General features: G+C 44.6%; 1 protein-coding gene across 1 annotated transcript in view; it reads right to left on the bottom strand.

The window, feature by feature from the left end:
• LOC137887227 (plectin-like) overlaps positions 1-12,973 on the bottom strand; it is a 114,666-nt gene extending 101,693 nt beyond the window's left edge. The window contains exon 1 of the mRNA XM_068730063.1: positions 12,777-12,973. Within this exon, the coding sequence (XP_068586164.1) occupies positions 12,777-12,966 (190 nt within the window). The 5' untranslated portion in view covers positions 12,967-12,973. The remainder of the gene's footprint in view (positions 1-12,776) is intronic.
• Positions 12,974-25,158: the final 12,185 nt, after the last annotated feature.

Genomic DNA, 25,158 nt, shown 5'->3' with positions numbered 1-25,158 from the left:
TCCTAAAAACGCCAGCAAAAACAAATTAAATAATTGTACCACTTATTGTTTCGATAAATCTCAAGAGATGTCAACACACAGAAACAGCACAGAGGAATGGTGGACAAGTTGTCTCGTCCTCTTTGTTACCAGCGATGGGACAGTCTTTCCCTACAAGTTAGAATCCGACAGCGTCCCGATAGGCAAACATCCACACCTGGAAGTCGTGTGCCGTATCCAGGAGTCATCTGTGATTACGTAGGCAAATTAATTCTTTGCATGGCAGCATGCTGAAGATATCAGACGGCTTTCTAACATCCAGGAAAAGGTTTTACATCATATCAGCCTGCAGCTGGAGCCAGTCGAGGCTGTGGCCATCCGACGGCAGAGAGAAATATCCGTCTAAAGACGAGTATCTGAGCAACACAGAGACGTTGGTACTGCCGGGTACCTTGAGAATGTTTACAAACCATTATGAAGCATCAGAAGGTATATCACACACACACACACACACACACACACACACACACACACACACACACACACACACACACACACACACACACACACACACACACACACACAGCCTATTATGATGTATACCGAGTCCCAACAGAAGGAAAAAGACTCATAGGTTTACAAGTCTTCCTATAGTGTTCAATGTTCAGAAATATAGCTGAGGTTCTGTGTCGTGATTTAGAAAGATGCTGCAGAATATGTATACGTGTTCATATGAGAGACGATAAAAAAAAAAAAAGAAGGAGAACGCAACAAAGTCGAAAAGGTAGAACAAGCTCTGTGATTGGCTGTGTCGTCGGCGTGCCTTAATAAGGAGAGCGGGACGTCGGTGGAGCAGAGACGCCCGTCGATGGAAGGAACCCAGCAGAACGCCTGGAACATAAACACCTGCCACGGAGCCGGCTCCTGCTTCCCATTACCTCCTGGTACAGAAGACTGCACTGCAAACACAGGCATCTGACACACACACACACACACACACACACACACACACACACACACACACACACACACACACACACACACACACACACACACACACACACACACACACACACACACACACACACACACACACACACACAGAAAGCATGCACATTTCTGCATTCCGATGTTTGATGGAGAACATTAGCGGACCGGCGATTTGGAAATTCAAGACTGCATTTCCCATGAACCCTGTTGCTGATAGGCTTACTCTACAGTACATGTTGGAAGTCAGTTTCTTATCAGTCTTTCAACAACGCGACCTCCAAAACCCACAAAGCCTTCAGCGCTATTTGCACATGATAACAGTTTGTGTCACAGAGCAATCTACCCTTCGTCCTCTGGATTTCCTATGAGATCCAACCCAACGACGCACAATGCAGAGGCCACTAGAAGCCGCCGTTCTGGCAACGACGCTGTTTGTTTACAGTAATTCAACCGACGTCGAAAAATCAATGAATGGTTCCCAGATGTTAAACCGACGGGGGGGCACTTAAAATAAAAAAAGAAGATTTGAGACATCCACACAAATAGACCCACCGACAAAGATAAAACAACATGAATACTGCTGATACGGAGAAAAATAAGCAATTCAGCAAAAGCCCAGGCGCCAGATCCTTGACGAGAGAGTGAGAGTGAGAGTGAGAGAGTGAGAGAGTGAGAGTGTGTGAGAGAGAATGAGAGAGAGAGTGAGAGAGTGTGAGAGAGAGAGAGAGAGAGAGAGAGAGAGTGAGTGAGTGAGAGTGAAAGTGAGAGAGTGAGAGAGAGAGAGAGAGAGAGAGTGAGAGTGAGAGAGAGTGAGAGAGAGAGTGTGAAAGTGAGAGAGTGAGAGAGTGGGGAAAAAATGAAAATTGGGGCAATATTTATAGAGGAGCTCTTCCTCTTCCTGATGAGCTGTTGGAACGGAACAGATGCAACATGCAGGAGGAAAAACATCTAGCGGAGGGAAGAGAGAGAGAATATTAACACCAGATATGGACAGGGATGAAACCTAAACCAAACTTTGAAATGAGAGCGCCTGGAGGACGCTGCTGGCCAAAGTGAAAAGCAAAAGTGGGAGCAGAGGTGCGCTATGGGATGGACCGGCTACGCTATGGATGTGGATTTGCTTCCACCCGACAGAACTAACTCGTCCTCATCCTTCTAATCTCCCTCTGGATTCATGTCTGCGCCACACGAAGATTCCCCAAATATGCAAGATTAATCCAGCGAAGGCATGCGGAGCTGCACACGACAAGATAAAAAAGGGATGAAGGGAAACACCGAGATTTTGCGAAAGGAAAAGCTTGAGCTCCCCGCGTCGAATTAATGACTTTCACCGCCGCTCGGCAGCACCTGTTCACCTCCGTTGTGACTGGATAACAATCAAGCCGAGCGCTCAGACTTCGGCTTAACCCCTCTCTTAAGTGTCGCCGAGGTCAGAGGTCAGCGGTTTGTTTGCTCGGTGCACATATCAAAAAGGGAAGCGCTCGTGTAAATGCGGCGCGGGAAGAGTGACAGCGAACATGTGCGGCAATCACTAAAACACTCAGCAGTCAAGAGATGCAGCGCGGCTGCAGCAGCAGCAGCTCTCGCTCCGTTTCCACACACAGCATAACGGTCACGTGTTTGCACCTGTGCAGAGTCAATAAAACCCAAAATAGACAAACGAATGAAAGCCTCTCCGGCAACACGGACACGCAAAGACAACCTCGTCCATCATCACACGTGGTCGTGCAGAGGCTGTCATCGCTGTAACGCGAGCTCCCACCTTTGTACTTCTCTCGGACGTTTTCGTAAGCCTGGATGAAGTCCTGCTCCTCGGCGTTGGGAGGCAGGAAGGCGGGCTCGTACACGGCCATGCTGGCACTCTCACCCTCCTCTTCTTCTTCTTCTTCTTCTTCTCCTCCTCCTCCTGCTGCTCTCTGCTTCTTCCCTTCTCTCTATTGGGTCAGCTCTCTGTGCGTTTGGGTGTGTGTGTGTGTGTGTGTGTGTGTGTGTCTGTGTGTCTGTGTGTATGTGTGTGTGTGTGAGAGGCAGCCTGTGCTGTCCTCGGTCTGCTCTCTCTCAGCTGTGTGTGAACCCTCCAGAAGCTCCCAACTTCATTCCAAAGCCCCGCCGCCCCCCCCCCCCTCCACCTCCTCCCATAGCCCGGCTCAGAAATAATAATATAAATGTCAGGCCCCTCCTCTTAAAGACACAGACTGGGTCTGCTTTCCAGGCACGAGCACAGCAGCAACGGACAGTAAGGCTCTCTGGCAGCACTGATGGATGGCAAGATACAGTCTGCTTACTGTCAGACCAACGTTACAGATTCAATTCAACCGGGTGTGGCCCTGTAATATACTCAAGACTGAAATATATATCATCATAAATCTATAAAAGAAAAAAATTATGGCAGTTCAGCATCCACAAATAGCCACTACACTACGGGCACTGTAGACGTTGATCTGGCTCTATGATCGATCAGTCACCTGTGCAGCACTTTGACCTGCACTAACCTGTATGAAAGTACGCATAAAGTTTGATTGACTGGTTGACTGGTATCCAGAAGGAGGTGGCCTCTGTGCTCTTAACTTATGTAGGCCAAGCAAGCAAGTGACGTTTTTTTAATATGCCAACGTTACTCGTTTGAGGGCTTCTGCGCTTTTAGCCCAAAAGATTTGTGATAATTAATGTCTCGCTTCCTGCAGAGCTAGAAATGTTTTGGAAAATTCAGAATGAGAACAACAATTCTACCTCCGAAGAGTAATTTTACTAGTTTCTGGCAAAGTTGCCGTGTTTCTAAAAAAGATCAAAACCCCAACATTGTTTCTGTAAAAAATATTATCACCACAGTCGCTGCAAAACCTTCATAGGTGCCCTGAAATGTCATCCCTTATTATTTCAAAGACACTAAGGCAAAGTTTTGATGCCTTAATTGAATCACATTTTGAACAGGAAGCAGCCGGTCGCTGCAGGACGTAATCTCATCACAAAGAAGACGTCCGACCCGTTTGCGCCGCAGTGACACACTCCAGCTGGTAGCAGGTCGTGTTCCAGCCAACCTCGGAGAAAGTTGACGCCTGCAGCGCCATGAATACGTTCAAAGTGCAGATATGCCCTTGACAACAAACCTGGGAGCGTCAACCTTTTGGGGGTAGCGAGCCACTGAATATTCAACAGACTGACCGGCCAATCTGATGACAGTCCAGACCAGGATAAATTATGGGTGAAAAAAAAAACAACTACAAGTCATACATGCCAAAACGTCAGCGCTCTTCTTAATTCAATTCAGCGGCTTTATTGTTGTGTCCAAACATGATACATTTGCGAGCCGCTTTGATTAACACCAAATGCAATTTGTGGCATCAAAGAAGATTAATAACGGTGACCGTCGATTGTGTCAACAAGCAGAGACATGCTGTGCATATTAATGTCTGAGGCCAGCTACACCCTGTCGGATCTAAACGACGTCTCGTCGAGGAGTTTTATGACGGCACGCCTCATCAAAAACGACGAGGGAAGTAAAGACGATATCAGCCCGCCCTATTTCCACGCCGGTTTGCGTAGGAGTCTGCCGCAGCACAATAGTGGAGATTTGATGAAGGAAAAGGAAAATCCCTGCAGCTCAGCCGGAGTATCAGACGTCTCTCGGGCCAAGGACCAAGAGACGTCAGCCAGGACTCCTTCCTGAGAGGAAACGCGATAAGGCCACCCCGAACTCTCTGCTGCTGCAGAGGGGAGTGTGTGTGTGTGTGTGTGTGTGTGTGTGTGTGTGTGTGTGTGTGTGTATCTATACAATCTCTCCAACAGGACATTTTGCAAGCAAAAACAGAATTAAGCAGGCACTCAAGCATGTTTTCTTTATAGCAAAGTTCAGACACAATTCCAATTAAATTCAATTAAATGTTTTCACATTTTTTTTTTCAGACCTAACTAGTAGGGCTTCCTCGTCTCAGTCGATAAGTCGACCAAGCGGTCCCAGTCCACTAAGATTTCTTTAGTCGATTAGTCGTAGTTTTTATGCTTTTCTAAATGCTGAAGGACTTATTTCATAAAAACCTTAAGCGCTAAGGAACAGCACTCAGTGTCCATTACAACATGAATTGTGAAATGTGGACATAGAAGTATTTTAAGGCATATTATAATACACACATTTAACAACCATATGTGCAACTGTGCATCCCAAATTGTTGTGACATGCGCATGTCCACCATAAAACGCTGGGGGCTTCTCTTATGAATAAAAAAAGAGAGTGGGCGGCTGTGCATATCAGCATCCTTTAAAAGCCCAGTGCACATAAGAGACATTCATATCTGCAGTCTCATCACCATGTTGACTCTGGCTTGAAGGCCTCTGACTGATAAAACCGCTCAGAACTATAAACGGAAGCCAGTAGCACACCAACAGAATGAAGTCTTCCTCCGTCACACACTGTAACCAGAACATGACTAAGTGTAACGTCCATGTTGATGAGTTTGTCAAAAACTTTTCCCATCAGGCCACACTCACACATTTCCAGGTGCCCAGAGTAGTGTGAAGTCCGTCTTAAACTGCTGGCTAATACAAGCTGAAGATATTTTAAAAACTAAACGTTTAGCGCCTCACCCTGTTAACACTCACTCACACTGGATCTCAACATGTCATGTTGCTTGACACACACACACACACACACACACACACACACACACACACACACACACACTCACACAGAGAGTGGCGACACACAAGTCCAGCTTAACGTCCACTCCTAAATAGCTGGACTACCAAATCTGGCTCCAGCACATCTGTTTATTTACTCAAGCTGCGACTTTAAAACGGCTCATGATCTCGTGAACTGAATGAGTGTGTGCACGTGTGTGTGTGTGTGTGTGTGTGTGTGTGGAGCCTCGGGTTTGTTTCCCAGATCTCATTCAACAATACTCAACAGGTGCATGCAGGCGTGAAGTATTTTTGAGCATGTGTGTGTGTGTGTGCATGTTTCAATGTATGTACTCCTTAACACGTGTGCATGTGCACTCTTGCCTCATGTATACGTGCAGTAGTGTGTGTGTGTGTGTGTGTGTGTGTGTGTGTGTGAGAGAGTAAAGATTTCCTCTGCATCCTGTATACCAGGCATATTAAAAATAAATGGTATGTATGAACCACTAACCGGTCAAGCAGCAACCTCAGGTTCTGGGAAGTGAAGCCAAAGTGTTGTATTCTCTCTAATGGCCAGCAGGGGGCGACTCCGCTGGCAAAAAGAAGAAATTCTCACTTGATTTATTCCCTCAGTAAACATTGTAAACTGAGTGTATGGTCTCAATCTCTAGTTTACAGTCTTCTTCAATACAGCATGATGTTCATTTAGTAAGTTATGGTCCATTTAGAGTCAAACAGACCATAAAGCAGGGGATGCTTTAGGGCGTGGCTATGATTGACAGGTCGTTAAAATGACGTTGTCCAGTCTGGGAGTTGTCTGTGTTTTTGTATCTCAACTCTAACCCTTTCACAGTGTTTTCACCTCATGAAAGTTAATTGTAATATTTTTTTGGTTGCCTAAAAATGTCTTATTCAGCGTGCGGTTGTACTTAGCGTCACGTGTCACTTGTATAACGTGTCACTTCTGGTTGCAAAAAAACAACATGGCAACGGCCAAAAACCAAGATGGCGACGGCCAAACTCGAGTCTTCACAAACCAATGGGTGACGTCACGGCGACCACGTCCGCTTCTTACACACAGTCTGTGGTTTATATCTAGTCTGTCTAGGTAGCATGGAATGACAATAATATCATTTGCAATATTACAATATTCCTTTCCTTGAATACTACATACCGTTTTTTTCTCAAAACTATAATACACATTGTAAATGTATATGAATCTACATATTTTTGGGGTAATACTATTTAAATATACTATTACATTTTCAAACTACAAACAACATTTTTGCAACATTCAGACATCAAAGAAGCTGCAGTAAACAGCCCCGCACCACGATGAGTCTCCGTCTGTTTGGTATTCTAGTGGAGCCAACTCTCAAGACAAGAGACGATACATCGTTAACGTTATTAATGTTGTTTTTCACACCAGTCTGTTCTGAGGATACGTCTGCCAGTCTTTACAAATCACGGCACATCTCTTCTGCTTTTAAGTGTCAAGGGGGTGACTGAAGCACAGCTCACCGCTGATGAAAAGAGACATAGGGGGAACACACGCTGTGTATACACACACACACACACACACACACACACACACACACACACACACACACACACACACACACACACACACACACACACACACACACACACACGCACAGAGGCAGGAGTTTAACACTATCCAACAGCTAGAGTGACAGTCTGGCTTTGGAAGAAGACAGACCTCTCAACAATAGTGTGACGGCTGTTATTATGGGAGAATTTACGGCCGGACTTATCCTCTGCTGGATTTTGATGGAATGGAAATGATGTTGTCCGTGGAGACGCAGCGTGAAAGTCAAGGGAATCTCTCTCTGATTACTTCCTTCCTCGTATTTAAAGTACTAAAGCTCTCCTGGCTATAAATCATATCTATGCTGGCCTACGATTGTGTTCAGTGTGTTCGCATTGAAAGGACCTTCACCCTTTTCTTTTTTTTTTTGTCAGTGTATTAAGTCATCATCACAAGTCCGGGAGCTTAAAGGAGTTCACGGTCAGTTAGCCAGAGCTGGATTCTGTTCTAGCATAGTGCAATAATGTTGCAACGCTGCTGTAATGACAGTAAAACCAGCACAGAAACAGACCTGGCTCCCTCTTCTGGGTGAACTGAAACTGCACTGATGCGCAGTAGTGAGGAGTTATTGTGTGCTTTTCCTCTTTTTTTCCTTTGCTTGGGTCTGTCCATTTCTCTACGGCTCATTTCAAGAATTTAAAAACTGGTGGTGAGGCTCAGCATTCCTTCCTCTGATTCAGAATGTAATGGGGAAAGGTGCAAAGGTCAAATCTGTAAAAAAAAAAAATAAGAAGAAATAAAGCCGTTCTGTCTGATAGACTCCTTCAATGAGCGGAACACACAAGGAACACACTGTGCAGTCAACGCTATTTGGGACGAGTGTGAGAAATGAGACACATTTTCCAGAAGCTGTGATGACTCTGTGAGGATGAACACTTTCAGGATGCAGAAAGTGCCACCTAGTGGGCAAATTGGCTTATTGCGGTTTGAAGGAGGACTAACGGCTGAAGGAGTTCATTTGACAGCGAAAAGCTTGATTCCTGATGAGATGACATTCAATAAGCTTTTGTACTTTAACTGCAGCTGAGAACCAAGAATAGGTAAAGTGCCGACGTTTGTAAAGAAAAACCACAGTCTGAACCTGACGATTACGAGGCATTCAAACTGTAAGTGAATCAGATCAGCAGACAGACACAGCGACGCATAATATGATGAACGTATTTAGCTCTAATGCTTCCATTAAATAAGTTTCATTGCGTCATCATGAGAGCCGCCTGAGGGCAAGGGTCTCAGTATGCGTCTATGGAGTAACCGTCTGTGGCGCTGAAGATTTACACCTTAAAAAGGGGGGCATCCTCTCTGTGGCCCCGTCACAGTGGCACTGATGACATGGGGGAACAGACAGCGGGTGACTCACATAAGTCCCCATGCAGCCTGTAATATACGAGCAAAATACTGCCGAGATACTTAGGGCTCTGTTATACACTAATCATTCCCACAGTAAATCTCCACAGCTTAGGCCCCAGTGTGTGAGAGAGCCTCTGTGTGTGTGTGTGTGTGTGTGTGTGTGTGTGTGTGTGTGTGTGTGTGTGTGTGTGTGTGTGTGTGTGTGTGTGTGTGTGTGGCGGCGCCTCGGTATCAGATCGTAGCCTCCTCATAATGAATAATTGAGGAGTGCTTTGCAGGGATGCTAGGAGGAGTTTAAGTACAGCTTTGTCTCTCGAGGTCGACACTGGAGCGCGAGCGCGCGCACACACACACACACACACACACACACACACACACACACACACACACTAACTTAAATTAATACCACAATTAACCCAAAAGGCCATGTGAGATTTTATCTTTTTTTTTTTTTTATTTTATTATAATTTTCTTTTACAACAGCCTTTAAAATTGCTCTAGCCTGATGATGATTATGATGATGGCATCATCAAAGTGAAAGTCTTGGATGAGAGCAGAATAAGCTATGAAAGCAGACAATAGACGGACCAGAAGAAGCTCAGAGACGTGTGTGTTTTTGGCGTTCCATGGTATCTAGCCAGGTAGAGAGTTTCAGCTTTCTTTGCCATGTTGTGGTGAAATTCCATTAACCTCCATTGTATTTTGGTTGGCGGTAGAAGCCTCAGTGGCGGAGATTTTAAAACCGAGATTAAATAAACTATTTGGCGGACTGTACCACTAGAGTTATGTGGGAAATCGTTTCTTTGTAAAACCTTTAAAAGATCTGATACATTCCGTTTGCTGTACCCCTAAAAACTGGTTTTAAAAAAAACTACAGGAGTCAACCACAAGGTGGCAGGGTGGACTGTTTGGCCTCATGTTGAGTTATGTTGCAGAGCATGGTGAGTACCCCTCATGCACTAAAGTGAATAAACTGTACATCAGAGATAACCTTTGAACTCTCCTTATTTCCATTTACATCCATCTAATCTCACTGCTGGGCATAAGGAAATTAAATGAGTGAGTAAACTTTGTAGGTGGACGGTTGTTACCTTTACTCCGTCGTAGCCAGGCTTAGCTGTTTATGCCTCATTCGGGTTTTTATGCTAAGCTACGCTAACCGGCTGTAGGCTTCATATTGATCTTGTGGATCAAGAGAGAGAATAAGTCGTCTAACATTGTTAGAATCTGTTTTTTGGGGGTTTTTAAGTATCAAAATCGATGCTGCAGAACCAGCGATATCATTTTGTCTAATGTCAAAACATGGCACCTACACTACCCACAATGCAGCTGGAGTGGCATCAGTCAAGTGTGTTATGCTAGCTGCTGGTGTAGCCCCGCGCCGCTAACCTCCGTCAGGCTGTAGAGGTCTGGTAAGCTCACTTCTTTCTAACTCCACACCCCAACAGACGTAGCCTCAAGCGACATCACTTGAGGCAGATTCCGCACTGTTAGCTCTGGAGAAAAAAAAAAAAATTTCCCTTCACATATGCAGTTGTACACCCCAGCACATTTGAGTTCCCCTTTAAGTCAACCCTGCATAACACTTTTCAGTACACTGCTGACAATCACAAAACAATTGGTGGAGTTTCCACAACTTGCTCAGTCTCTGACCTTTGCCTTCAGGTTAAATATTCACCCCTAGATTAACGCGCAGCATGGGTTACTGAGTAAATAGTGACAAAGCAGAGTGGAAATCATCGGTGTCACTGCCACTACATATGACATCATACTCAAGAGAGCGAATAAGCCTTTTTCCTACAACGTCAGACGGACACCTTCACATCTGAAGCCATTAGGAGTTTTTCAGACTAACTCAATACATACATACAACTATCCGCATTTCTGCTCGCTGTGGATGTAGCGTGTTCCTAAAAAAGGCAGCTAACACAAAGGAACAATGCCTGTTTATTACTATGATGTCTATGACTTTCAGCTAACGCTGTTTGACAAATGCCAGAACTGTTGGATTTCTCGACCCGTACAGGAGGATGTAAAGCTCTTAATAAAGAACCACAGAAAGCGTAGAGCGCTGCCTCAGCCACACAGCAGCTAATCGCTAAACAGAACTGTGCACACGGTCCACTAGCGATACCCGTCCAGCACATGCTCACATCTATATACAAACAGGGATTCTGTAGCAGCCAGTTAGTTAGTCAGTCAGCAGAGCCCACAACAAAAGCTCAGCCTCGCCCATGGGTGCTGCTGACACAGCCTGACCTGGCCTTCTGATGGCTAGAGGAAGAGCAGTGCAGGATGTGGATGCCGGCCTATTGTAGGTGCTGGAGTTATCCAAACTTCCTGTGAGCCCGGCAGGAGCGCGGCGTTCCAAAACAAACTCGATCAAAGACTTATTGTGCTAAAATTGGCATATTCAAAAACAAAATATAAAAAGGGGAGTACTGATGTTTTAGGGCATGTATTACGGTTTGTCTCAATGACCGATGATGTCCATCATAAATCTCTTCATTATTTCAGCCTTTTTACACCGACTGGTACGACGGTGACGGCGGCGCTATTTCGATACGACTTCAAAATATTTTTCCTGAATTTATGTTGTGCAATTTCTTTTGGCATATGTGCCAACCCTGATACTAATATAAGATACTAACACACACGTGTGAAGCCTGATAATATCGGCCTGCTGAGCTGAGCTCTACTGCGCCGCATTGCAATGTGATGAAGTGCAGGCCATTACAGTTAATAGCATTGACACCATCATAACAGTTCTACCACTCGGGCTTGATTTCATGTTGTAGAGGTGGCACTGATGATTACATATAAAGGGGAACGCTGATGACTTGTCATCTCTCATAAACTTTGTGTCTTTTGCTCGATTGTGGCAGTCAACAACGAGCTCTTCACTCACAATCTAACGCTTGTTCTCAGGCGAGCGGCGCATCACAGCGATGGCACCGCCAACCCTGTAGCGTAAATAAATAATGTGTTGAGCTGGACAGGATCCCAGCCTATTGTTTGAGCAAAATGAACCACACCTCACACTTGGAAGAGTCTCTCGCTACTACTGCCCTTGCCTTAATGTATGAAGTGTATATATATATATATATATATATATATATATATATATATATATATCCTGTTCAGCTGGCAAAACACACCACCAGTCTTCAGGGGGAATTAAAACCGTACATATGTTCTGTTGTCTTTCCTTTTTGCTTACAGTACAAGGTTGACTGGTCCTTGGTGAGCTGCCATTTGAAGTTGCATGGGACAGGTCAAGGCGGCTTGGAATGTATAGTAGGGCAACAATGGAAAAAGAGCATCCTACCGAACAGCATGTAAATCTGTCCTCAGCCCCCACAGAGGTCAGGAGTCATCACTTTATCAATATCCCTTTTAAGCGATTTTACAATACTGACGTCTACACAATCCAGGTACTTCAGCACAATTACCCCAAATATAAATGCACACAGTAAAAGGAATTTTGTGACCTGTGCTCTCTACCAATTGATGTCATTTTGTCTGACAAGTTCTACCCAGAATGCAAACAAAGCCGTTCCCACACAAGACAATGGCATTGAGGTCATTAATAAATGAACAATCGCTTTTCAGAAGTGGAAAAGTCAACATTGTGAAGAAAGATCTTTCTGATTTTCAAAAAGGGTGAGCGGTCTGGTTTCCCACTGACTTAAAATACACTCCGCATTATTCCTGTTAAGTCAAAAGGACACTAGCTCACATTTCCCAACATTCCTTCTTTAAACAGAAATCAACAACAAGCTCAAAAGGATTGATTTATAGACCTCTGGCTTTAAGTCTCGAGTGCGTTGCACATGTGACCTCGCACAGCAGATGTGTGCCACTGAACCAACAGCAAGTGTTAACATTTAACGGAGGAATTCTGTCGTGTTTTAGCTGCGTCGCACCGTCCACCGTCATCAAACTGTCCTCTGTCTGACAAGTCATGAGAGTCAATGGTACAAATGCATCTTGAGAAGGTGAGAGCTTATTATCCTGTTTGCGACTAATGAGCTTGCTAATTCACAGTTAGCAGGCAAGCTAGCCCAGAGTGCTTTCTCTGTCCCTCTTTGGTACCTCTGTATGGAATCACAAAGTGTTCAAAAGAGCCAGAGGGGGAATAAATGTTCCACTGTTGCTGTGACCGGGCCTTAAGAAGGTGAGTTGGGTACGCTTCTGCATCACTGAGTACATGTACGTTGTGTTGTGTTCATCCTACCTGCGATACGAATGACAGCCCTCTCCGCGGGATCCAGGACCTCCCCCGAGGCCGACTTGGAGCGCTTGACCCTCTGGTGCTTGGACAGGTTCCAGGGCAGGGTGTCTCCGGGAGAGGGGACGCCACTCCCGTCACCGTAGCTTTGCTCCGCCGGGGGTTGATCCCTGCGTCTGTCTTTACGAGTCGCCATCACCTTCCTACCGGTGAGATTAAAAAGATGAAGAGTTTGGGAAAAGCTGGAGCGGTGACCGTCAGGCTCATTGTCAATCCTGATCATAAGGTGTCCAAGGCACCCTGAAATTAGGTGAACACTATGCAACTTGAAATGATCCTGGCTAATGACTAAGCGTATTATGAAACTAGTGACTCATGAATCTAATAGCCAGGAACCGAGGTGTTGGGAAAAAGAGACGTCCAGGCTTCATTAAAGCAGCCAGGGGTCAGCTATCTCCCGTCTGCTGTGACCTCACTCCCTTAATGTTTAACTGCCATTGAAATGTGTGACCAGATAAAACTCAAAATAGAGAGCCATAAAATGCAAATCACGCAGGGATGGACACACATCGCCCTGTGAAATATGTCCTCGGTGGCGTGTGGTGATGTCAGCGGCGGGGCGAGGCTCCGTGACCACGATAACAGCGCCGCACGGACCTTCACCGGCTCATGCAAAAATACCAGACGCTAACATTGCAGCTCCATGACTCAGTTTGGTCTTACATATGTGGACTTTGATCAGGAGATGAGAGACGGGTAAAGTAAAACATTTCTAGAGAGCATGAATACATTATTAAAGGAAAACTCCACGGACTTAGAATTGCATTCCTATAACATTGTTAGAATCTGTTTTTTGGGGGTTTTTAAGTATCAAAATCGATGCTGCAGAACCAGCGATATCATTTTGTCTAATGTCAAAACATGGCACCTACACTACCCACAATGCAGCTGGAGTGGCAACAGTCAGGTGTGTTATGCTAGCTGCTGGTGTAGCCCCGCGCCGCTAACCTCCGTCAGGCTGTAGAGGTCTGGTAAGCTCACTTCTTTCTAACTCCACACCCCAACAGACGTAGCCTCAAGCGACATCACTTGAGGCAGATTCCGCACTGTTAGCTCTGGAGAAAAAGAAAAAAAAATTTCCCTTCACATATGCAGTTGTACACCCCAGCACATTTGAGTTCCCCTTTAAGTCAACCCTGCATAACACTTTTCAGTACACTGCTGACAATCACAAAACAATTGGTGGAGTTTCCACGACTTGCTCAGTCTCTGACCTTTGCCTTCAGGTTAAATATTCACCCCTAGATTAACGCGCAGCATGGGTTACTGAGTAAATAGTGACAAAGCAGAGTGGAAATCATCGGTGTCACTGCCACTACATATGACATCATACTCATCCTCACACAATGCATTGTGTGAAGTGCAAAGCGGAATTTTAGTATTGCCTCATTTGCAGTTAAAACCCGACGGTGGCCGTTAACAAGGAAAGCGTCAAACAATAGCTGACAGTTTCCACGATCAAGAAACGTTTTGGGGCGTGTGAGAGCACGTGTGGAGACCAGTCCGAACACGAACACACACACACACACACACACACACACACACACACACACACACACACACACACACACCCCGTGGCAGTGTTATTGTCATAGTGAAAGTACAAATCTGCACTGATAACCCTGAGCTATGAGCAACAGGGAGCAGTTACATGAGTCATCAGCGCGCATCAACACCGTCTGTATACTGAGGTGGCGTTTCTCGAGAGGCCCCTGTCTACGTAGGCGACGCGTCTTGACACTTTCTGTCACCTCACGACACAATCACTTAACTTTCTGTCACCTCACGACACAATCACTTAACTTTCTGTCAGCAGAAATGTTTTTCGAGAGCTCTGGAACGCACGCTTCCACTTAACGACTGTCACAGCAGCGCTCGCCGTAACGAGCCTGGATGAGCTGACCCCAGTCCAGAGTTCAGTCCTTTGTGACGTTATCGTGCTGTAAATGTAAATGGTTTTTTTGGGGGGGTTTTTTTAAACATGATGTCATCGCAAAAACATGGCTCCAGCAACCATAGGTTCCCAGACTCATTATTCTTATTATACTGCATTACAGAGCACACACTAACACATAAATGAATGACCTGCGCTGCAGGATTACAGTAAAAGCAAGTCAACTAATTGGCTCATGCATTTTGTCATGTCAAGAGTCTGAGATCTCATGACCCTCAGCTAGCTCTCCATGTGATGAGATCCAGTCCCTATTAAACAGTCTGTGTGTTTAGGAATTGTACTAGAGGTGCCATCTACAGTTCCATCAGAACATTCTCTAAGTGAGACATTTTATTCAGGGCTATGGTGCAATTGATCTATAGGCATCATGTTGATGGGCACCTTCAGGACTGAAACCACACACACACACACACACACACACACACACACACACACAAACCCACACTTCTATATATGAATAATGGGATGATACAGCAAGGCAAGTTAACACTAGACTATGCACACGCACACCTACACACGCGCACACACACACTAGCAGCGGGCGTTGAGCAGCATCGTCTTACCTTACTGCTGTGCTGGATCGGTGCGTAAAAGCCTGTCAAACAGCCATGAATGCCGGCGATTCTGTCCGCGTCCTGCAGCAGAAAAACAAATAAAAGTCGCGCATTGCATCGCGTGTGCCGGTAATGTTGAGGTAAGCCACTCCTTTTACGGGAGGCAGGGCTGCTGCTGGAGGAGGAGGAGGAGGAGGAGGAGGAGGAGGAGGCTGGGGAGACGACCCGCCGTGCAGAATCCGCAGTCAGCTGCGAGGTTTAGCTCCGCACCGCTCATTCTCATCTAAACACGCCACCCCTGGCGACACCTCACCTTTCAAAAAGGTCGGCAATCGATCACGCATTGGTTAACTGATACCGGCCCACCCACCCAAAAAAAAAAGCTGCAGAATGCTGCTTCTAATCGGCATGACTGCAGAGATCAAGAGGAAGCCAGGCGTCCTTGCAGGGAGGCTCGAGCCACAACCCCCCCCCCCTCCCCGGACCTCGCAGCGGAGCTACTGGACCCGATCGAGAGCAATTAACGGCGGCTCAGCCACCAGCAGGGTCTTGGGCTGCGGTGAAAAGCTGCATGACTCGCTGCTCGATTGGTTTGCCTGGCTGGCTGGCTGTGCGTCCCGGGTTTAGGGCAGAGTTTGAGGATACAACGAAGGTTTCAGGATTAGACTATCTGTATCGGGATGGGAGGTCGTTCAATTAAATATGCGCTTGTTAACAGATAGCACGTGACAAATATGCTATGTTTAAATTTTAAAAAGGCAGAGAGACCTGGGATCACTGTTCACCATTTTACTTGCAAAATTTGAGATCATGTAGTGATAATAACTTTATTTATACAGCACCTTTCAAAACAAAGTGCTTTGACAACAAAGCAAGACAAACCAAGGTAAGAGTTAAACCCTGATTAAACAGTGCAATAGATGAGACAATAAATCCAATTAATACAAATAAACTAAGAAATAAAATATAATTTAGTAAAATAAAATTATAATATCAATAACAAAGCAGAAGGGAGGCACCACAAGGCCAGCCTGCTATGAACAGTCCTGGGTTGGTTCCTGCTTTGTGCTGTGCTGTGTTCTTGTGCTCAGACAAACAGGTTCCTAATTACACCTTCTTAAGTCTGAACAAGTTCTACAGTAAATAAATCCAAGGTGGTGTGAAAACCTGTCAGAGACTGTAAAAGAAATTACCCGGTGGTTCCCAAAGATTAGTTTTGGCTTTTTCATGTGAATGCTTGAACATCTTCATGCCTCGATAAATCCTTCAAAAAAACATTTAAAAAATCAGAGGAATAATCTTTTTTTCACAACTCTGTGACGGGGGGACGTTGCTTTAATTTAAAAAGGTAAAAAGGATGAAACTGCTCTGTATTATACAATATCGGCCCCACATCAATAAATATGCCCCGCTAGAAATTATTTGTGGAATTTATCCAACAGAAATGAGTATTTATCGGTCAACCCGGTGTGAGCAGTTATCATGCCGATATGAAATAAGCATTCGCTGATGAAATATTATCACTGTCGAATGGACTGTGAATCTCACCACTTATAATGTCACAACCGCTGGACGATCCTCAGCACATGAATATTATAATACAGCGCAATAGTGCAACCTGAGCCTAATTGGAGATATCCCTTAATGCTGCCGGTGACGGCCCGGCCTGTTCAGGGATCTCCATTCTGCTCTCCGTGTACCCGCTCACCTCCGCTCGACAAGGAGAACTCAATAATCTTGTCAGTGACAAATATCTCACTATTCCCTCACAGCCAGGCGTGTGCAGCACATATACAGCCAGACATCCAGTGATCTGGAAAAGGGCCTCTGGGTCCTAACTGCATAACTAAATGGGAGGTTTAGATAAATCTTTATCTGACAACATCTTTAACGGGATCTCACACACACACACACACACACACACACACAGGTTCTTTGAGGTCATGCACAGAACCAGCTTTAACAGTACGGGCATTAGGGAGAACACTAGAAAGAGAAGTGATGCACATGAAGGCAGACGTTGAACACTAAACAATGAGAGCTGAACAGACTTTCTCAGAGACTAACAGAGCTAGAGGCACCGGAGAGATTGTCATTGTTTTATAAAGTGGCTAACCTTGCTTGACAAGCCGAAATTGGTGCGGTTGTTGTCATGAATTAAATAATGGCCTACTTTCTAATGCAGTACCTGTACTTACCGCTGTCAGCTGTCTGTGTTGAGTGAGTATTAATGTGGCAGTCCGTCACCCTGTGTGAAGTTACAGCAGGCGGCATCAAAGTAGAGCCAATGTTGAACCTACAGAGCTGACAATATTCAAAAAGAAGCCTTTTTGGACAAAACTCCATTGTGGATGAAATGTAACTTATCTAGCTTTTCAGATAGCGAAGTAGAAGCCCCGAGTTGTGTGGGTTTTCGAGGTCATTTCTTCGTCTTCCTAGCACGTTTGACAACTTGCTGTGTGGTTAAAAAGTCGAACACAAAGGAGGTCTTAAAAGGTCAAATATAAAAAGTAGTCGGGAGCTTCTCCGCGCGCGTCTGCTCACGACACGCTCTAACCGGAAGTCCCCCCATGACATATAAATGAAGGTTACTTTGAATCAACGTGTACCACAGCAAATGAACTACTATTCTATATACTTTTATTTTACCATTATTCGATCCTTTCTCTACTTATAAGTTTGAATGTGATTTTTGTCACAATATATGACGACATTTAGTAACGCTTTACAAGATATGTATAGATATACACTTTTTTGTACTAACTGTGTATCGGTACAATACATGAACAAGTACAGTACATATATATATATAGATATATATATATAGATATATATATATAGATATATATATATATATATATATATAGAGAGAGAGAGAGAGAGAGAGAGAGAGAGAGAGAGAGAGAGAGAGAGAGAGAGAGAGTAGATACTGACACGTATACACACAGCAGCAGTGACGTGCGGTGAGGTTCGTGGCTGGTGAGGCACTGACACACAATAGAGTAGCTTCAATCACCATTCAACTGGCAGCTTGCACATTGACTACTGGTTGTTTTTCATATTTCATATCAGCATTCTTTACACACACATAGGTAAAGTACATATTTGAATCCACCGGGAGCGTTTCAGAAGCGGAGCGCTCGCGAGCGCCACCCGCGAAAATCGTGAGATTCTGCGATAAACCGTCTAACAACCCCGGATGTATAAAGAGAACAACAAACACATAAAAGATTACTTTACCTGTCCGACGTTGAATTGCTGTTAATTTGTTCATATTTCCTTGTTTTTTGAGACATTTTTAAGCTTGGATATTGAATCCTACATGTTCGCGGTCAAAGCAAAATATAAGAAGAAGAAGAAGAAGAAGAAGAAGAAAAGTGTAGAAGAAGAGCAACGACAGAACAAGCATGAAACCGACCCGTGGGCTCTCGCACGCCCTCTTCAGTGAGGCAGAGGTACTGTTTGCCTCCCCTCTATGCTCTTTAAATATGTTCTAAATGTGTTCTACACAGACGTGAAATACATTACCGATTCTATGTAAAGAAAGGACATATAATAAAAGAGTCTACAGATATTACAGTGGTGACAAACAATGCGAAAGCAAAAGGCTCAACCCAGTTAGTGATGATTCACAGTGAGGTGAGGAACAGCTGGTCGCTGCCTCACCTCACTGTCTCCTCTGTTTGAACAGGACGTGAGATAATTCAGCGATTGTGATTATAAAAATGCTTGAAATGATTGGGATCATACAGAAATTACATTTATAGTACAGATCAGTAGAGAAATATTAATATTTATTTTGTTTTAGCATTATTTGTTTTTTACTTTTCATGATGACATCATCACTTCATCCCTGACCGCACGTCCCTGCATAGCAGTAGAAGTGTAAAAGTGTAACTACAAGTAATAACTGCATTAATCGTTATTCAACAAAGGACTTTTATTAGCAAAGATTATATAAGACTTCATGGATTTCATTGTAATGCATCTCAAGTTGAAAACATAAATTTCTGTATATAAATTGTACAATTCTATTAATGTTTGATTTACTGCTTGTATTATTATTAGTCTTGGAAGTGTGATGAATTATGAAGTTTTGTTTTTATCTTTTTCTTTTTAAGTATGCCTTCTCCTGCACAATGTTCAAACTTTGCTTTTACATTTGCCCGTCTTTTGAGATACGTGTTCATGTGAAAATAAAACAAAGCAAGAAGCTTAGGGGGAGATGGGAGAATGAGCTTCGCAGCACTTAAATCTGCTTTTATTTATTTTAAAACACTACAATACACTGGAGGGGTACAGGTGATTACAGAATAAGGAAAGCAAATGATATTAATCCTAAATAACTGTGGGTGCATTCTTTTTATTTTGTTACTTTGGAACAAATCCTAAAAGAGTATTAACGAACATATACTGCAGGCCAGATACTGTATACGTTGTACAGTATAGGCTTACTTACAGAATAGGGTACAACAGTGTACTTGAGAAGCCTGAGGTGGGACCGGTTTATGTGGATTTGTTGTTGGAGTTATGAAAGTAGAAAAGCTTTTGTTATGATGAGGTTTCTACTGTAGGAACAGCTGACCTTGAGCGCCAGGAGTGGACCCTGTCCTTGTGTCCTGACTCAGTGTAACGTGAAAAAGACATAAACACTACAGTCACTGAAAAGCTTTATTGAAAGTGAATGTTGGAAGCTATAGGTTCTCCCGGGGCTCAACAGTAAGGGTTGCCAGGTTGCCACCTCGTTAAGGGTTGCCGGGTTGCCACCTCTGTAAGGGTTGCCGGGTTGCCACCTCTGTAAGGGTTGCCACCTCGGTTCTTGTGGCTCACGGCGGAGGGTTTGGAGGGCCTGTGCGTCGTGTGAGCACAGACTGAGGGAGGCAGGAGGGAAACATCAGTCCATCGACCGCAGCAACGCCGACTCGTCTGTTTCTCCAATGACAACACACCCCCCCCCCAAACACACGTTCACCTGCAGCAGCCAGGATGTATTACTGAACCAACACTGCCCTCCAGTGGAGTTCTAAATGATATATATTTAAAATTCTATTTCAAAAATGGGATTGAGTTCAAGGCAGGCCGTGGACTACTTGACCAATTCCTCATGAGAACAGACTTATTAAACCGATTGGAAGGAACTCTGTTTTATCCACAAAGCCTCAGACATAACATTGGCCACATCAATAAAGATCATCCTATCCCTCAAGCACTTAACATTCACCAGGCATCTACTCCCTTACCCAACGGAAATACCACCTTAGCCACTGAGAGCCTTTTTCTGTTTAAAGCATCATAAGACTGGTATTATTTTATCTGTTTGTGTGATGGAAGGCGCATATTTCTCTGCGAGCGTCACGCCAATGAAGCCATAAAGTACTGGTGGAAATCTAAAACGCTACGGGAAACGTTACGTTCACTCTATATGATTTACATAAACAATAAATGGAAAGACTGAACGCCTGTCCGCAATGAGTCACTTCTGGAGCAGACTGCATCATGGGAGAGTTTGTGCGGGCAGCAGAGCAGCTTTTGTGTTTTGCTGCAACGCACGACTGTGTGTCAACAATATTAAAGTGGATACATAATGTGAATATTAGTAAACACACACACACACACACACACACACACACACACACACACACACACAGTCGCACCACACAGGCGTGCAGGATGCAGCGACACACAAACACGCAGAATACACACACATGGCGGTACACCCACGAATCCACACACACACACACACACACAAGTTGAGTGCGAAACCACACACACACACACACACACACACACACGGACTCGCTCGCCTTAAACCACATTCATACACACGCGCACACTCCTGCAGCGCATACCTCCCCACTACTGGTCCAGACCCAGACACCGCATGCCAGTGCACCTCGCTCCCTGAGCCACAGGCCGCAGCAGTAGAAGAAGAAACAGATGGGCACCAGCTGTTTGGATGGGAGCCTCGGGTACACAGCTACTGTATTGCAACCCACACACACACACACACACACACACACACACACACATGCACGAGCACGGACTCATTCAAGTCGTTTGAATGGGCCCCTGGCTGTGCTGCTTCTAGTGTTTACTCACACAGCATTTACAGGTGATGCATTGTTGGTGCTCTGTTAAACAAGATGTGAGGTCATCGACTACTGTTACCGTAGAGATTTACTGACGTTCAAGTGCAACACACGGGATGTACGCACAGAGCAGTCTGTAAGTGTTTGGACAGTTATTTTTATTTTAGCTCGAAGCAAGCTGACTTTGTTTAGGGCAAGAGAAAAAGGAAGATAGAGGAAATAGAAATATGAATATATTTAACAAAGTTACAAAGGCAAGGAAATTCCAAAGGAAACAAATGGGTTGTAAGATGTGCACTGATTTGGCAGACTAGCATATTGCATTTGGAATGAAAGATTAACTATGAGGTTAAAGTGCTGACGTTGGATATATTCACATCCATATTAAACACAGCGTAGGAATGGTACAAGGGTTTTTTTTTAAGCCAAAATGTTAAGTGTGTCACTTTCTGAAGAGCAGACAAGTCCCTGCTGCACTGCAGGCCTGGCATGGGACATACCACGTTTCTGCTCATGTCTGTGGTTCACAGACTTCAGTCAAAGGATTTGCAATCAAATATTAAAGCTGCATTAATCGACAGCGGTTTATCACCTGACTCTGCAGGTTTCCCTCCGCCGCACGGAGAGCTTTTTTGGCGTCTTTCAGCTCATTGTTTTGGTTTTTAACGGTGCACAGCTACACCGTTTAGGTTCACTCTCGCCGCTCTCATCGGCGTAGTTTCCAGCAGCGGCTGTTTTCAGCAGGAAACTCAGGTGACCTCAGTGTGCGCGCTAGCTGTCAAGCGGCAAACAGTGTACAGGCACAGTTAGCATGGTGAATGAACATAGTGGAGCATTTAGGCCAGACCAACAGACCAAAACAGAGCTCAAAGGAGTGTGAATATTGGACTCATTCGCAAGTTGGAAAGAAACACATGAATGTTAATGTTGCTTCACAACTGCTGGACCCAAAGTCAGTGGAACAAGTGAACAAAAAAAAAAAAAAGAAAAACTTTAAATAAGCAGACTTCAATTGTTCATGTTAACCGTCAAAATGATTAATGGACCACTGAAGTTGGGGCTACAAATCCTCATATAATTAATTTGATGTAAACACTCTGAAACTGAGGCTTTCATTTTTGTTTTTTAAAATATACTTAATTGCAATGTTTCTTTCATCATCTTCCAGGCAATTGTTTACTTCAAAGTCCATAGCATGTTTATGCTTTATTACTTTAATAAATAACAGAAAACAAGTAAGAGACACAAAACCAAAGTAAACAAGTTAAACAAAACACAAAATAATAAAAAAAAAGATATATATAAGAAATAGAATTTAAAACATTAAGACATTGGTGTAAGACAGCAGGTGTATCCTGTGTGTTGAAATGGCTTCTGAACAACACATGTAGGGAGTTACAGTATATTTTTAAAAAAAGGATGTGAAATGAATTCACCTTTAGATGTTTGTTTTTCTCAACAACTGTGACCACCGTTCCCTAAATGGAGTTCAAGTAAACTGTCCACAATGAGGGCAGTGGATGCTGTTGATCCCTCAGGATTCTCTCTCTCTCTCTCTCTCTCTCTCTCTCTCTCTCTCTCTCTCTCTCTCTCTCTCTCTCTCTCTCTCTCTCTCCCTTTGTTTCCTCCCTGAACCCAGCAATGTCTGCACCGACCTCAGCTATCAACTTTCTTCCTATGAGTCAGCCGAGGTGGTGACTCCTTCAGCTCATTACAACATGACTTATTGAAACCAAAAACTCTCCCTCCAAGTGCCCGAAACGCACGTTTCCTCTGCCTGACGCCATTAGTTACAGCCAGCGGTTGTTCCCTCTTATTACACTCACTTTGAACCCAATCTGTCTCATTAAAGAAATACATTCAGCATTGTGTGTGAAGTGCAGTACGAGTCAGGCTTTTGAGGGCCCTCTGTGACATTCCTGCCACTACAAAAACGTGACATTAAACATCACAGGGCGCCATGTGCACGGCTTACCGGGCGTCCCGGAGCAACGCTCGCCCCCCCCGTTACCGGCCATTTGAACGGCGCAGGAAAGTCATGACAAATGGAAATGGCGGTGTGTGTGTTCGGTTGACCGCGCGCGCCGTCCTGTGATTTCCAGCTTCAGCGCTGATGTGGTCTGGCCCGTGTGGGTTTAGAGGGCAGACCGGAGCAACAGCAGGCTGGTTCGGCATCTTTTTCTTCTCCCCCCCCCCCCCCCCCCCCCCCCCCTCTTGAAGCCAACAGGATGTCTTTAATGAACCACAGTGTGTTTGAACTGTCGCATCTCACCATGCAAGCAGTCCAGGCCTCAACATGAAAAGGAAGACGCAGTGAAATAAGAAAAAGAAGAAAAAAAACCCATCAACCTGAAGATGTGGGCTAATCCAGCAAACTCTGAAACAAAAGCCACAAATCAAATGTTGGCCATAATAGAGGGGAACGTCTTTTTGGGGGAAACGTGTTGTGGAGGTTTCAAGTGACTTGGGGCGGCCCGTGCTCTTGTTGTGTCCAAGCAAGTGCTCCGTTAGTTCCCAGCCCGCAAACGACTTCATGTCGGATGTGATGCGACCTCAGAATCAGATTGCAGCCAATGTTTTCAGTGGAGACTGTAGTTGCCTGTTGATTCATTTCGGAGGGGTTTTGGTCGTGTTTGTTCCACTGTACAGAGGGTCTGACCCTGCTTCCTTTTCCCGGTTGCCGTCGAGCGGCTTTACCTGCTCCGTCCACAAGATGGCGTCGCTGGCGCGTCGTATGCGGCGCCAGCTATTGTGGCAGCAAACAAAAGGAGGAAAACAGGCCCTCGCGTCATTATCACAATATCTGCAAACTGCGGTGATGGTTCGGTAACTGTGAGTGTTGATGTGCTGCATATTGTTTCAATTACTCCAAACTGTTGTTGCAGACCATGCCATAGGAAAAAAAAAAAAAAAAAAAATGCTCAAAATACTCCATGTTTGATCTTGTGGGCTCTTGTGAAACTGGAAATGAATGGTGATTAACTATAATGATGATCATCATGGTGAAAGGTTCTGTGCCACAGGTTATTTGACTGTGTGAGCCGGTCAGGGAAGAGTAGGCCCTAAAAAAGGAAAAGCCCCTAAAAACGATTACAGCTTGTGAATATTGCACGTGGACCTGAAGAGTCACATTGTAGCCGACGAAACAAGAAGATGAAGATTATTTACAAGTCAGCAAACAAACTTGTAACGTATTGAATAAAATATAAAACAAAAGTCTGTGTGACAACGCTGGCTTCCTGTCCACGTTGCACGGCAGTTTGGAAATGAACTGCTTGGGTCGAGCGCCGTTGTGTTTGTGTGTGCGTGGTGTTGTAGTGGCAGGCTTTGCAGTGTTGAGTGAGGAAAAAAAAAAAGGGGGGGGGATATGGCTATGATTAAAGTAGGCACTAAAGAGAAAAAGGTGGTAATTGGGGTCATAAACACTCACTTTTCCATTTACCCCTCTAATGAAGCGTTCCTGTTTGTTTATTCTGAGCGGGCCGACTCATCAGAAAAAGAGCATCCATGACGAGGGACGTCAACAAATCCGGAGTGGACAGGACGCAGCATCAACAGGCGTACTGCACCGTGCAGCAGCATCGGACGCCGTGGGGTTTTTTCGACAGCTGATGATACGCCAACGTTATTGTGCTGAGGCTGATATAAAAGGCCAGTTAGAACATTTTCTATGTAGAACAATTGGAATGGTAATAATCACCAAGTTTCCATCCATATTTAGCACAAAAAAA

The sequence above is a fragment of the Cebidichthys violaceus genome, unplaced genomic scaffold (genome assembly GCF_023349555.1).
Source record: "Cebidichthys violaceus isolate CVI_PGR_0920_01 unplaced genomic scaffold, fCebVio1.0.p SCAF_49, whole genome shotgun sequence".
Taxonomy (NCBI): Eukaryota; Metazoa; Chordata; class Actinopteri; order Perciformes; family Stichaeidae; genus Cebidichthys; species Cebidichthys violaceus.
Note: the sequence above shows the minus strand (reverse complement) of the source record. Positions and strands in the feature narration are given on the sequence as shown.